The 15,238-nt window shown below is 33.6% G+C and overlaps 1 protein-coding gene across 4 annotated transcripts in view; it reads left to right on the forward strand.

Annotated features, from left to right (window-relative positions):
• LOC128994207 (G-protein-signaling modulator 2) overlaps nucleotides 1-15,238 on the forward strand; it is a 37,393-nt gene that overhangs the window by 14,382 nt on the left and 7,773 nt on the right. For 2 of the 4 annotated variants that reach the window (XM_054418587.1, XM_054418586.1), the window contains exons 7-11: nucleotides 2,833-2,948; nucleotides 5,776-5,942; nucleotides 6,081-6,178; nucleotides 7,416-7,604; nucleotides 9,537-9,563. In XM_054418587.1, the coding sequence (XP_054274562.1) occupies nucleotides 2,833-2,948; nucleotides 5,776-5,942; nucleotides 6,081-6,178; nucleotides 7,416-7,604; nucleotides 9,537-9,563 (597 nt within the window). The remainder of the gene's footprint in view (nucleotides 1-2,832; nucleotides 2,949-5,775; nucleotides 5,943-6,080; nucleotides 6,179-7,415; nucleotides 7,605-9,536; nucleotides 9,564-15,238) is intronic. The other 2 variants (XM_054418589.1, XM_054418588.1) reach the window with 2 other exon arrangements.

Raw genomic sequence — 15,238 nt, forward strand, 5'->3', positions numbered from 1 at the left:
TTGTACAACCATTTCTTCCGAAGCTCTTTTGTAAATTTGTGCAAATGGATTTTCTAATAGAATTTCAGCTAGTTTTGACAATATTTCAGGTTATAAGTCACTATTTTCTTGACGCCTTTGACGAATTTCTGTTGCTGTTGATGTGTCAATAATGTACAATTGGCCATACACGGGGTCTTCATCATGTTGAGGCAGCAAATCTGAGATTGAACGATAAATCTGTCCTTGAATTTTGAAACAGTATGGTCCTTTTCCTGGAATATCTTTCTTACTGGCTGAAAAATAAGCAAAAGCCATCGCACTGTTGTATTGTCGAATGAATTTATACAGTTGTGGGCTCTCTTCAAACCAATGTTTAAGTTCTACATTAGTTTTTGGCTGAGGAAGGTTAATAAGTCCGTTATGGCAACATGTCATAAAATGATTATTCGTTAGTTCTTCTCTAAAATGAAGAGCACTACATTGAATGCACTCTTGGTCCAGTAATCCTGCATCATGGATATTTACATTTCTCTCGTCTACCATGGGTCTCCTAAAAAGGGGTTGTAACATATCTTGATTAAGTTCGTCATTATCTACTCTTGCTCTTCTACGCGCACTGTCATTCCTATGAACAGCTCCCCGCCTTTGTGGTCTTCCCCTGGCGTTCATATTAATTACAGTACTTATAATGAAAAGAATATATATCCAGCAGCCTACATACCAAAACATCTTGAATCCCTGGTGATTTTATAAAAGTACGATCGAATATGATTACTCTACGTTGTATATTCACTGCACTAAAAAAATATTTACTTACGAAGGAATGCAAATACACCATTTTAGAACCAATGACATTTGTAGGTTATTTTAGTTGTATATATTAACACAACATTAACCTTAAAATGTGTAGAAATATAAAGAAAACAACATCATTTAAAATAAACTTGAACATATGATTTAAAAATAAAAACAAAACAGAAGTTAGATTTAATTTCGACTCTTTGATTATTTATACAGAATATTTATTCTATGTCGTTTATTCCTTTAACACGACAATAACGTAAAAGCATGAAAAAATGAAACTTGAGTATATGATTTAAATATAAACAAAGAATGGAGACATTTTTCCGATTAATCTTCAAGATTTCAGTTTTATTATAGTATACATTTCATAGTTGACTGGCTAAAAGTAAACCAAATGCGTGTATTGATCACTGTTTTCAAGATATAGCACGATCAGCTGTATTGAAGTAAACAGAAATCAGCAGTAAATGACTTCTGTTTTAATTTCAAAAGATGTAAACAAATTAAACCCCATGTTGTTTTAATGGGAAAAGTTTTATTCTGTTGCGAATTTATGGTAAAAAAATAAGAAAAATGAATAGTTTTCCCTCAAAATTCACGTCAAGACCTTTAAAATAAGACCCCTCCCATCCTTCTACGGCCATCCAGTCACTCACAATTTCTTTACAAAAATTTGACTTACGGAATTATATATATAGATAATAATGTAAACATTTAATTTTGACAGTTTCAGTAGACTTTTGAATACAATTTTAATATTAACAGCTGGTTCATTAAAAGTAGTGTAAAATTATCCATATGGTCATAATGTAAACAAAATTGCTGAGTGAACTTTAAAGGCCTCTGGGGCAGAGCCGCAAGGAAATTTACCTTGTTTCTCTTTTGAGGGCTCACCTACAGACCAATACCTTTCTTTAGACACCCCTACTAAGTTTCTACACCCAGCCGTTCTCTCAAATTAGCTGTGACAAAAACCCCGTTTTCCTCCATAAGAATAATATGGGCTGGGACTTTAAAGGCCACTGGGGCAGAGCCCCGAGGGAATTTACCACGTTTCTCTTTTGATGGCTCATCTACAGACCAAGACCTTTCTTTAGACACCCCTACCGAGTTTCTACACCCAGCCGTTCTCTCAAAATAGCTATGACAAAGAAAAACAGTTTCAAATTAATATATAGATTTTCATTTACTTATTTACAACATTCAAATTGTCAACCATGATGATTATTTTTTACTTTAGGCTATTTGAAAGGGCATATTTTAATGAAATATTATCAATAGTAGGTTATAAGATGATTATTTCAGTGTTAGTTGGATAAGTTGTCATCACTATCATCAGCTGATGGAGTGGTGCAAACATTGTCCAATCAAACGAGTTCTCAAACCTGGAATCCCTAATTTGGCATTGTGATTTTTAAACATTGTTAAAACTACATCTATGACTCATACGGCGATATTGATAGACAGAATACATGTGAATAGTAAACTATAGTCATTGTATGATAATTGTTGTTTAACTTATCTTAATCTGAACATTACTAATCCGAACAATGTTTGGCCATATATTAATTTAAACTAGAGGTCGTCCAGTGGTCGAAACTCGACCAAAAATATGTAATGTACAGACTTCTCTATTTTCACCCCACACTGTAAATAAAACATGTCATTGGAGTTTCTTCCATTTGTTTTGATTTTCTGTTTATATTTTGTTGTTATTTCGTCATCAGCATGGCAACCCATAAGATCCATGTTAATTTTTCAAATTTTTAAACTCATTTTTTGTGTTTATTTTTGAGCCTATTTTAATTTATTAAGGGATTCTGCACATCTACAGGAAAATATCTTTCCAACAGTATGCGTAGATTTTCCCAGTGATGCACACGAGCTGAGAAAAAAGGTTTTAAAGAAACATGCTTGCCTATTAATATATAGATAGATTAGCAAAAATCAGCTGTAATATTTTTGTATTTACTCTTCTCTTCTCTCCATGCAAGCAGACAATAGTCATTTAACTTAAATTTGACGTTAACAATTAATTTTTTCCAGAGATTAAAAATCGCCAGGGAGTTTGGTGACAAAGCAGCAGAAAGGAGAGCTAATAGTAATCTGGGTAACTCGCACATATTTCTGGGAGAGTTTGAGACAGCGGCAGAGCACTACAAGTGAGTCTAATATAAAAAAAAAACTGTTAAAAATCACTGAATTAATTTTTTTTTGTCATAGAAAACACCCAAAGATTAAGATCTTCCATCAGCTCATGTTGAAAAGACTGGTTTTCAACAATGCAATTCAAAACAATTCCTTGTTTAGTACTATTTGAAGCTCACACAGCTTAATTTTTTTCATATTTTATTAATCCCATTTCCTACATAGTTTACATATTTTTAAATTAATCACAAATTACAAAACTAAAGGAAACTGCAACATAACAAACATGTTAAACATCTCACATCATCTAATAACTATTTTCAATGAACCATTATTTATTTCTCTTATTTCATCAAAATATATTGTATTAGTAAAGAAATTTTATACAACTGAATAAAATTGCAACATTTTAGGCATGTGGGTCATTTAGACTAAAAAAAAAACAGTTGAAAATAAAAACATTCAACAAGTTTGTCGTATTGATAAAAGATGTTATTTTATACATTACTAGCTGTGTACCCGTTCTACGCACGGGGATCTTATAATATTCAGTTGAAACCTTCTTATATAAAGAACAGCAGTTGGTTTGCATATTTTAAGATATGCTGGCCAAACTATTATACATAGCTTCATTTTATGTTGTTTTTTGTTGTTCCGGATCGGTATGACAATCAATAAAAGGTTAAATTACCTCTGTGTCTGCCGGTCGATCCTATAACGGTAGGCTTACTTTTATTTTTACTATCTGATCTCGTTTGCATGGCTCAATCACGTCCTGGTTGAAGTTCGTTCGCTACGCTCACTCACCTGTATGTTGGAGCTCGTTCGCTGCGCTCACTTTCCTTCAGGTTAGCTCGTTCGCTACGCTCACTCGCCTCCAGGTTGCAAATTAGCTGTTGTCATAAATGTAAAAGAAATAATAGTGCTAGTGCTGCACCCTGTTGGTAATCCTTGTAACTTTAATGCTATTGAACATCACAGAACAGAACCAACTTGTTTAATTGAAACAGCTGTTAAGATTCAATAATTTCATTTCTCATAAGGTTAACATGGGCTTCCAGAAATTCCACGTCAAAAATCGACAAAAACTTGATTTTCAAGGGTTTACTGTTAAATATCTAACTGTCTCATATTCGATGAAATACGTCTAAAACCATCTCATATATGTATAGTATTTGGAAAATAAGTTTCAGGCGGGACAGTGCTATAGTTATTGAGGAGTAGTTGTAATAAAGTGCGTATTTTAGCGTTACCAAGAGAATGACAGATAGACAGACAGACAGACAGACAGACAGACAGACAGAAATTGAGATAAGGTTTGATTCGGTTTCTCTGACCTATGAAATGTAAAAATAACCAAAAAGTTCATTATTCTAAGCAATGTACAGACAAAACTCTAATTTTATTTATATAGATAGATAGCCAAAATTTATAGATTATCACCATTGGTTGTGAGGGTGTGTTTGAAAATGCTATATTAGCAGTAAAATTAACATTAAAAATTGGTCTCATGTAACTAAAAAAAACTGTTTCAATCAGCTGTTTTAAGTTACCCAGCTAACTATACAACCATTGTTGAACTATTAATAGGCTATTGAAACACATGGTTTTAACTGTGGGGGGAAATTTGCTTGAGAGCCAATCACACCCTGAATTACATTGAGTAATAATTATCCATTATTCCTTCCATAATTACATTTTAAATTACTTTTGAAAACTTCTCAATACTGTATTTTATTTTATATTTATTGAGGGTAAAGTAGGCCTATAATGTTATAATCTTGTATTATACCAATGATTTCCCATAGCGCAAAGCTCAACCGTCTGGTACTTAGTAGTTTAGTGTCAGTCAACTTGAGTGACATGGTATTCATTCACTACAGTTGTGCTACAAGCTGTGTTACTGGGTCGTTAGTGAAGCATGGATTGTAAATGTTTAACTGATAACGGAACAGTAGTGTAAGCTTGTGTCACTAACACCATAACTCGTGTGTTATCATTTTGTGGTAGTTCTTAATATTGCGGTAAGTAAGCTAGAGGTTATGTCTTTGACTGTGTTGAGTATTTGAGGATAATGATGTAAAAAAGGGTGCAAGTGCTGAGGTTTTAATGAATTTTGTTGGGATAGCAGGTTCAATAGAATGGGAAAGATTCCATCATCAAACAAAATAAACACCAGATGTTATACATCAGAATCATCTGAAAATATCTTTGTTCCCTACTCAAACCTTCCATAGTTAAAAGTACTGTTAGTGTATGTAAGATATTTTAATATCTGTGTAATGTCAAGTTGTGTAATTATTGCACCAGAATGGACTCATTGTTATTCGGGTGAGCCTGCTGTCCTGAAAGACCTTAAAAATATTATAAAGCCTATTTATTTGTTGACAATATTATAGTCTTAAATATTATGTTATGATCTTAATCTTAGTATTACTATTAAAATACAAAATATCATTATGAAATATTTAGGTACATTTAATTTAATTTTTTTTCTTATTGCTACAGCTCATGTTTTTTATTAAATACTAAAAGAAGTTTTTCGACTTACTTAAACAAATTATTTTGTTTACCAAGATCCTTATTATCTGTATAGACTTGTAAGGATAAATGGGCCAGGGGTGCAAGGGGGGGTTACGCAAGGAAGAGACAATTCCCCCCCCCCACAAGGTATGTAGGCGAAGAGGGGCGAAATCATCAATCATCTCTCGGGCCCATAGCGCATCACATGCAAACAGCGGGCCTACTTGAAAGTAGCAGTGTTGTTAGTGAAAATTAGGTTTTATACATCCCAAATGATGACTACAAACATGTCAACGTAAAATGATGGTATGTTATCAGGCGAACTCTAGTCCTCGCTCAGGAGCTGGGCGACAGAGCAGTAGAGGCTCAAGCGTACTACAGTCTGGGCAACACATACACACTGCTGAGGGACTACCCAACAGCCATAGACTACCACATACGACACCTCATCATAGCTCAACAGCTGATGGACCGGGTTGGCGAAGGTATGAATAAGTTTTCGTTAAGTAATAAGTATATTTTTAGGATACGAGAATTTTTGCACAATCCAAAAAGTTATGTATTATGAATTTTTTCCTAATACTACATCACAAGTTTGAAATTGTACATTTTTACTTTTGCAGGTCGAGCTTGCTGGAGTTTAGGCAATGCACATTCAGCAATGGGCAACCACGAGAAAGCGCTCTATTTTGCTACAAAACATTTGGAAATTTCAAAAGAGGTGAGAATTTGTCCATTTTTAAAATATCTTATTTTCTTCGTAGTGTGACATTTTCCTGACTTTTAAGATTTTTAAACCGGAAAGTCTCTAAAGGAAATAGTCAAACAAATTTTCAATGTGTGTTATTTATGAGTCTTTGCCATTTTACTAAGGCAAAGGATCAAATGTTAACAACAATTTATCAAACAAGGAAAGCTGAATTTTCATATGTGGGAGACTGCTTTATTAGACATGTATTTTTTTTAATTCCTCGTTTGCATAGTATTGTTATTTTTAAGTCACTTGTTACATACTTAATGCAGCTGCCCTTTCTGTCAATATTTTATTTCCTAAGCCTTGTATCACACCAGTAGAATATAATGTTTAATATGTAGGTTTACACAGCTGTGTCAGTCAGTTACAGTATTCCCTCCAGTGGCATTGAACAATTGGTCACCATTGAGTAAGCAATGCACCTGCACTATGTTTAATTTTGAATGTATCTTAATGTCACTTTATCTATTTTATTTAAAACAATCAACACAAAACAAATTAATCAGTTAAAAGTATTTTGAACGGTTACATGTACGGCTACACGCATCTAAAAATAATTGTAGTCGCATTGTAGTTGATGATTCAAGTTTATGGTAAGCACACTTGGTAAATTGCCTTGATATCTTCACACTAAAAACAATATTTATCCATTTCAGTGGATCCTCATTTAACGGCCACTGTTTTACTGCCACATCACATCAAAAATATTTATTTTGTCATATCCATGTAGGTGTTTGTCAAGTTAATAATAATATTCAGTAGATAAAATGATACTTTGTGTAATTCAATATGACACTACACTGTGTTTTTTCTAATTAAGCATTATAATGTAGTCAATATTACAAACGACTAGTATTCAAACAGTAGTAATTTATAAAGGAATTTCTGTTATCCGTTTTCAGTTAACCATCATAGTTCTAATCCCAATGGTTATGGTTAATAGAGATTTTACTGTACCAGCATTGTTGTTCACATCATTGTTAGTGCCTGTGTCCTTTGGTATTCTACTTAGTAGTGTAAGTTAAGTCTTCAAGTTGTTTATAGTTTACATGGTGTTGGTATTGCTATAACCAGCTGATATCTAGTTGTTGATTATGTTATGTTATGATTTTTTAGAATAAACTACACCATCTTGTTTCAAGTTGATTATGTAATTAAAATAGTTTAATTAATACAAAATGAACACATGGTTTGTATTGTGCAGTTGGGTGACCCGCTGGGACAAGCCACTGCTCAGATGAACGTGTCAGATCTGCGCAAGGCACTAGGTCTACCCGCGGGTGAGCTGTCCCCAGATAGTGAGCAGCTGGTGGCGTCGTTCACACACCCGTCGCCGGGACTGCGCAGATACCGGGTGAGACGGGAGAGCATGGAACAGCTGCAACTGATTAAGGTAGCACGGCTGTGCACTGCCTTTGCTGCTCTTTATGTACAAATGGCTGACTACCTAGGCCAGAGTTAATACCCCTAAATATCTGAAATTACTAATAAAAGCTAATAATTTCACCTCTATAGTTTCTTTGAAAAATTATACTCAACTATTTTAGCATAAATTTAGTGGTTACGTTAGAGTTGTTAAGATCAAAAATATCCTAGCCTATGTCAAACATTCAAAACAACAGCTAAGACAACAACAATTGCGTAGGCCTCACACTTCACTTTCCAAGTGAAGAAGACACTTGAATATTGGTCTGAAGAATTGAATGAGTCTGAACAAAGCTAAACAGATTATCCATTCCATAAAGATCGTGCATTGATAGTCAGTGGACCAATAGTAATTTATTCTAAGTACGTCGCTTTCTTAGTGAAATTAAAACAATCCTTGGCCTATCTGCTTCGTTATTGATAAGAGGGACTGAGGTTGATGAACTAGTCCTTAAACGTTTTTACATTATTCTGAGAAATTTGTTTATATGTTTACATTGCTATATAATGATAAATTGTTATATGATAATAAACATTTTTAAGTAAGTAGGCTAGCTCAATAAATAAAAGACACACCTTTCACTTTCTTACCGGACAAACTTAAGTCAGCCATTTGTACAGTTATATGTTAATCGTCAACAATCAACTCATTTTCTGCTTCACTTTTATTTTTGTTTCTTATCGTTTCTTTGTAGATATAAAGAAAAGTTAATAAGTATTGGTCGTTAGTTAGCTTATGTTAGCGGTCATGTAGATTGGACTGTTTACTTCTGTTATAAAATTCATTCTACATATATAGGGTGTCCCAGGAAGAGGTTTAGACCTTTTATTTTATATTATTAGCCCATTTATGCACCGACAGCTTTGAAACTTAACATAATTTATGAATGAGGTAGGTATTGAAAGTGTTTTGTGAAAATTTCAGCTTTCCAACATTTATAGAAACAAAATGCAATTATTAAAAATTTTACCAATTTGGTTCCTATAAAATTTACTTTCTTAAGTTATTACCTGATTTTTTACTGTGTTAATTTTTAATCTTGTTGTTAAACAGCTCTTTGATTGAGGAATACTGAACCATAAAGAGATTAACCCAACCTTCTAAAATTCAGTTTTAACTAAACTAAAGTTAAAAAAAAATACTTTATTAGGCTAATATTAAACAAAAAGTGAAATGATGCACAAAGTATGTTATTGCTTTTGGTAACATAACAGAAGCAGTCATGCAATTCTTTTTATGACACTACCTACTAGTTTTTAACAAAATAATACACCACTTAGTTGTTGATGGATTTATAGGTGGTTCAACGCATGTAATGGCAACATAAAATTGTGCAATCGTATTCTGTTGGTCACTAAAGCAATATCCCACGCACAACACTCCACTCTTTGATTAACATTAAAAGTCATTCTTTTTACCTCAGTTTCAGTTAAACTGCTCTAGAAAGGGTTAGGTTATGCCTTTATGGTTCAATAAACATTCTTCAATCAAACAGCAGCACAAAAATAAGTTTGAAAATTACAACATATAAAACAAATCAGGAAAATAACTCAAGAAAGTTATTTTTATATGAAGCAAATAGATGACATTTTTGGTTTGTCACATTTTTGCTTCTTCAATATAATCATAAGAAGCTGAATTTTTAACATAACATTTTCAAAACTTATTTTTACAAATTGTGTAAAGTTCCAAAGTTTTTGATTCGTAAATCAACTAGTTATACAAAATCAAATGTCTAAACATCTTTGTGTGATAGACGCTATATTTTATAATTACTACCTTATTTTTGTTTCCTAGCTCTACTACTTTGATATTCATATTTATTTGAGCCAATTATTTTGTAAAACAAAAACCAATTGGTGTGTCAATGTTGCATTTAATGTATTTATACCTGCCCAGGAACTTTCAAGGGATGCTACCCTTCAGGTAATTCTGTCCAGATGGTTTTCCCTTACGTCATTTGTAAAAGTAGTTTACTTAGGAACTTTTATATTTATATTTTTTACTCTGACTATTTTGCCTGAAATATGTCTTTTTAAGGAATAAGAGTACAGAAAAATTACAGTCAAGGGGGCCTATGGATGTACAGTAAAAGGTACAACAGCAAACTCAAACTGATCTTTCATCCTGATAGGACTTTAGGACTTGTATCAGTAATTTATTTCAATCCAGTCTGAAGAAGTCTTATTTTGGTACCAAATATCAGCGTTACAGTAGATTCCCTCTAGTTCGGCCTCCTCGGGACCGGATCACTGGCCGGACTACAAAACGGCCGGACTAACCGGATGTAGTGCATTTTACATATCAAAATACAAATATTAGTATTGCGCAATCGTGATATGTTAAGTCATTAACCCTGGTTCAGTAATAAAAACTGTAACGTTTAAAATCACGCTTACTCGAGCAAAATAAAAATTACACTACCCTGTACGTACAACAATAAATCACGTAAAGAACAGAACAATAGAAAGTCTAGTACTGCAAGCTACTGCTACCGTAGTCAGCATAGGCTACTACTACATGTTGTTTCAGAACATAAGAATGTCGATAAAAACATTAGATAACTCATAAAACAGCATAAAATCATAGTAGACTACTTAGTCTTAAAGATAATAACAACAGTCGTAAAATAGGATAAAGATAACAATGGATGACGTAAAACACTGCTTATTCTTTCTTCTTTGTTCTTCTATTCTTTCTTTGGTTTCTCTTCATCCACACATTCAACAAGTTGCCATAATTACTAACCACCCAATCACAAACTGTTGTGAGATAGCAGGCGCACAGCAGACATCAGTTGTGTCTTGTGTAAAGAGCAGATGATTGTCAGTGCAAGCGGATAGCTTGACCTTGAAGCTAACGATGGCTATTTCTTTATTTTGCTTTAATTAATTTTTGTCAAATAAACCATGGTGTTTCAAAGACAATAATAGGAGAACCTACCGCATAAAAAAATGGTCCAAAATATTTAATTATACACTGCATTTCAACATATTAGACTGAAGAAAAACTATTTATTTATAAAATGTTCTTGGTATTTTTGGGGTTATGTAACATCGTTTTACATAGGAAATATGCAACAATTCACTCATAGAAGCACCAGTCAACTAAACTGACATGAATTGTTTACTTTTATGGCCGGAAACTACATTCAAGTTGAATCCTGTCGAAGGTCCTTTGCCCATGACGATGTGACTTTGTCCCCCTGAGACCGGACCGGACCATGCGGCGGCCGATCCAACCGAAGCCGAACTAGAGGGAGTCTACCGTATTTTTGTTACATTTTATTGTGTCTATTATCTCCCTGGAATGAGATTTTTAAAGATTTTTAAACTAAGCGTACAGTGTTGTTTCTATATTATATTATGGCGGACTTGTTACTGTTTTCTATAGAAGATTTATGGAACAAGAATATTTTATTCTGCGTCCTCTCAGTGATGAAAATTCACGAATATTAGAACAGAAACTGTATGGATTTTAAACATAAACAAATGACAGCACTGGTCGTCTCTACTAATGGCTGTAAATGCTGTTTCAGACATTTTTAACAGTTCCATTTAAATATCAATAATACCCCCGCCGCAGCAAACCTGCCGACTAAGCAAATTTCCAATTATCTGAATTGATTTTCAATTAAATATATATTTAAATAACATTAGGTTTAACGAGTACCTAGGTTTGCTGCTACAAGGAAACTAGTAAAGTGTATTTATTAGTAAAATATTAATAGCTTAGTATAAAATAAATAAATTTGCCAAGTTTGATAAAAAAATATCCATAAACAAGCAAACTGCAACATTTTACAATATTCTCCATAAGAATAACGGAATTTTAAATTTAAAATTTTTTAAATTTTCTCCCTTACCAATAATTGTACAAAAACACTTTATATACTAAACTATTTATTTTTAAGCTCTTTAAAAAGGTCTAGGGAGAAATTGGGAAATTTTGTGTTTTGAGGGTCAAAGATGAGAAAAACCATCTTTTACCCCATAAAACCCCCCTAAAACCCTGTTACCCATGGTCCGATCATGCTGGTTCGCGAACTCATTCAAGATTATCCCGCCTTGCACCTTACCGAATTTAATCAAAATCGGACAAAAATTACTCAAGTTATCGCGTTCACGGACGTATATATATATATTTACAAATTTAAAAGAAAGGTGTTTTTGGCCTCTGGGGACATCAAAATGAAAATTAAATCAGCCTCGAGCCTAGATCTTACGGTGCCACCTACGGTTAAAGCTACTTCCCTATAGGGATATTAGCTAAAAATCTGTTGACTTTCGGCAATGAATACAGAACCTTATAAGAAGCGAAACTGCCATATTAAAAGAGGCGACGCTACAATGATTGCCGCCAGCCGTAGTTCTCAAAGACTTATTATGTAGGAAGCGCTAGCGTCGCCAGCCGTAGTGTTCGTGAACTACAGCTGGCGACAATCTTTGTCTTTTAATACAGTGGTTTCGCTTCTTATAAGGTTCTGTATTCATTGCTTTCGGCTAGTGACATAATTTGTTAATGTTTATGATCCATGCCGTTTATGTTATAATATCCGTGATGAAATTTAAAGTAACACATAACATCCTATTTTAATTTTGGCTCACACTTACATATAGCCAGAACAGCTTTATAGAAGATGGTTGAAAGTGAATTGTAGACCTACATAAGTAACTGGTACTTCTAACATGTAAATTTAATTTTACTTATGATTTTTTAGCTTTATTTGATTTGAATTGCCATTTATATTTTACATTTGTTAGTCATTTACTCACCATTTCATTTCCCACTGACAACAGCATGAGCTTGAAATGTATTTTAAAAACATCTATTTTACAGCATGGTAAGTACAGTGTAATAAGTACAGTGGAACTCCAACCATCCAAATTTCAATTATCCTAAAGGCTTACAGAAAGAATACAGAAAAACTTAAAACCATATTAATAAGAATTGTTGTTAAAGAAAGCAAAAGAATTGTTGGGTATCACAATTGAACCCAAAAAATCTCTCGCCTCATGTGGACATCATAATTGTCTCCCTGGGTCACGGAAACATTGTCACCATATTTTTTAATTTCGGCAAAAAATATCCCACAGTCGTGTGAACATCATCTTTGTCTCCTGCGGTCACGGAAACATTGTCATTGTTTTCCATGATCGAGACCAAATCCTGAATACCTCCCACAGTCGTGTAGACATGATCATCGTCTCCCGTTGTCATGGAAACTCGTCATCAATTTCTATGATCACGGAAAAATCTTGAATATGTTCCTCGGTTTTGTAGACAACCATCTCCTGTGGTCACGGAAAATAATAATTGCTCTCCCCAATCAAGATGAAAGCATGAAATTTTCGATCACGAAATCTTTGCAGACATGTTCTGCGATCCAAATTGTTTGAATCAGTCTGTTTTCTGTAAATCACCCCTAATTTAAATAAAAATCTAACTATCAGAATTTTTGATTATTTTTATGTGTTGTGGTCCCAATTGATTGGTATAATTCAGAGTTCTATTGTATGTTGTTTATGTAATGACTATGTATATTGCAATAACTGTATGCAAAATGGCACCAACAAATCTTAAATCATCTTTGTTGTTATTTGTTTTTGACACTCGTGGAATTTTGTGTGTGATTAGTACAATAAAGTCTGGTTTATATGAACTAATACTTCAAAGTCTTTGTTTTGATAATGCTTACATTATATATGAATGTATGCATTGCTTATTAACAAAAGCTTATTAACAAAAGCTTATAGTTTTCAAGTTGGTAATTGGTCATATAAGTCTGTATGCAGGACTTCATCTCAAGTTTTAGTCTTACCATTACTGCCATCAAAAAGTTATGCTTGACATGACCTTCTACATCAGATGTACACCTAAAATGTATATATCTGCTTATGCATGATGTAAGGCTGTGTCTACAGCTTCTATACACTTCACACAGCTGTATAAATACACTTCTTCAATTCACGAACTATGTCTTAATGCTACAGACACAGTTTTATTTATACTTCCTAGAGACTTAATCTTAAATTTCTGAAAAAAGAGCTTGCAACGCTTCCCCACCAAATATTACTCCACCAAAAATATTCTGAGGTATTTTTTGTAAGTATATAATTCTTTTTGCAAATGGTAAGTTGATCCAATTTGGGCTTAAGGAAATGCAAAATAACGAGACCTTACCGTCAGACCGCCACCGCCCACCACCGCGCCGTGCAGAACGCATCATACCGTGCATAGCCGAACAGTTACTGTTCGTGGGAAATTGTTATCTCTATCACTGTCGCTGTCAAAACATGTCGTTTGTAGGTTAAATTTAAATTAATTTAACTGTCATAACCTAACCAAACTAACCAAAATTGCTGATAATGAAAATTTCGAATGAAGGTTTACTAATAACAAAAATAGTTCTGCTCATAAAATAAAATTATAAATGTCTCAAAATCAATTATTTAATTTTTTAATTATAAAATTAAACTATCATAACCTAACCAAACCAACCAATCTTGCTGATAATGAAAAAAATCGAGTCAAAAAGTTAATGCCTCCAGTGGGTATCAAACCGGCTTCCTCCGTATTATCAGCCCGGTGCGCTATCCACTACACCACCGAGACCATCGGCTGTTCAATGTACGTATCGTTGCGGTAATGGTGTTCGCTCGAGCAGTGGTGGATGGTGGTGGGCGGTGGCGGTCTGTCGGCAAGGGTTAATGTGAATGCCATCATACAGTTGGAGGATAGCCTTCATTATGTTTCAATTCCATAAGCAAGTATAAAGTTCTGGTTAAACTCTTTGATTCCTACTACCTTATCAACTTGATTATTCCAAGTAAACTCAAGCGATGGGCGATGCTCTGAAATTAAAATTTTGTGTTACAATTAGCGCCTATTTATTTAATGAAAAAGAAACATTTCTTCGGTATTATTTTTTAAAACCTTTTTATTAGGTCGCTTTCTTGTCCGCTACAAATTTTGCAACCGATTTTATACTAACTTCCCGATGAGCTAGAGACTTGAAACTTGAAACATAGCTCACAAATGGAAGACAATGCAATATTATGCAATTTAATTTTCATATTTCCCTTGGGCTACGCCCCATGGGCTTGTTTTTATTAAATCGATTTCTTGCAAATTTTGATACTTCCCGATGAGCTAGAGACTTGAAATTTGAAACATAGCTCACAAATTGATGACATAGCAATATTATATCATTTAATTTTCATATTTCCTTTCGGGCTACGCCCCATGGGCTTGTTTTTATTAGCTCGCTTTCCTACAAATTTTGATATCAATTTTAAACGATGTTCCCGATAAGCTAGAGACTTGAAATTTGAAACATAGCTCACAAATGCATGACAATGCGATATTATATCATTTAATTTTCATATTTCCCTTGGGCTACGCCCCATGGGCTTCCAAATTTTTCATGTTTACATTTTGAAAGAATGTAAATAAAATTAATTTAAGTCAGCTGTAAATACTTAAATTTGACAGTTCAAAGAGCAGAGGTTAAGAGGTACAGGTTATGCTCCCAAGAGATTCTTTATACAAACATTTCAAAATATAGATAAACAATCTGATTGCAGATATAAAGATGTTTG

This window comes from Macrosteles quadrilineatus, unplaced genomic scaffold (genome assembly GCF_028750875.1).
Source record: "Macrosteles quadrilineatus isolate MER2022 unplaced genomic scaffold, UCM_ALF_1.0 Scaffold_5__1_contigs__length_97177068, whole genome shotgun sequence".
NCBI classification, from domain to species: Eukaryota; Metazoa; Arthropoda; class Insecta; order Hemiptera; family Cicadellidae; genus Macrosteles; species Macrosteles quadrilineatus.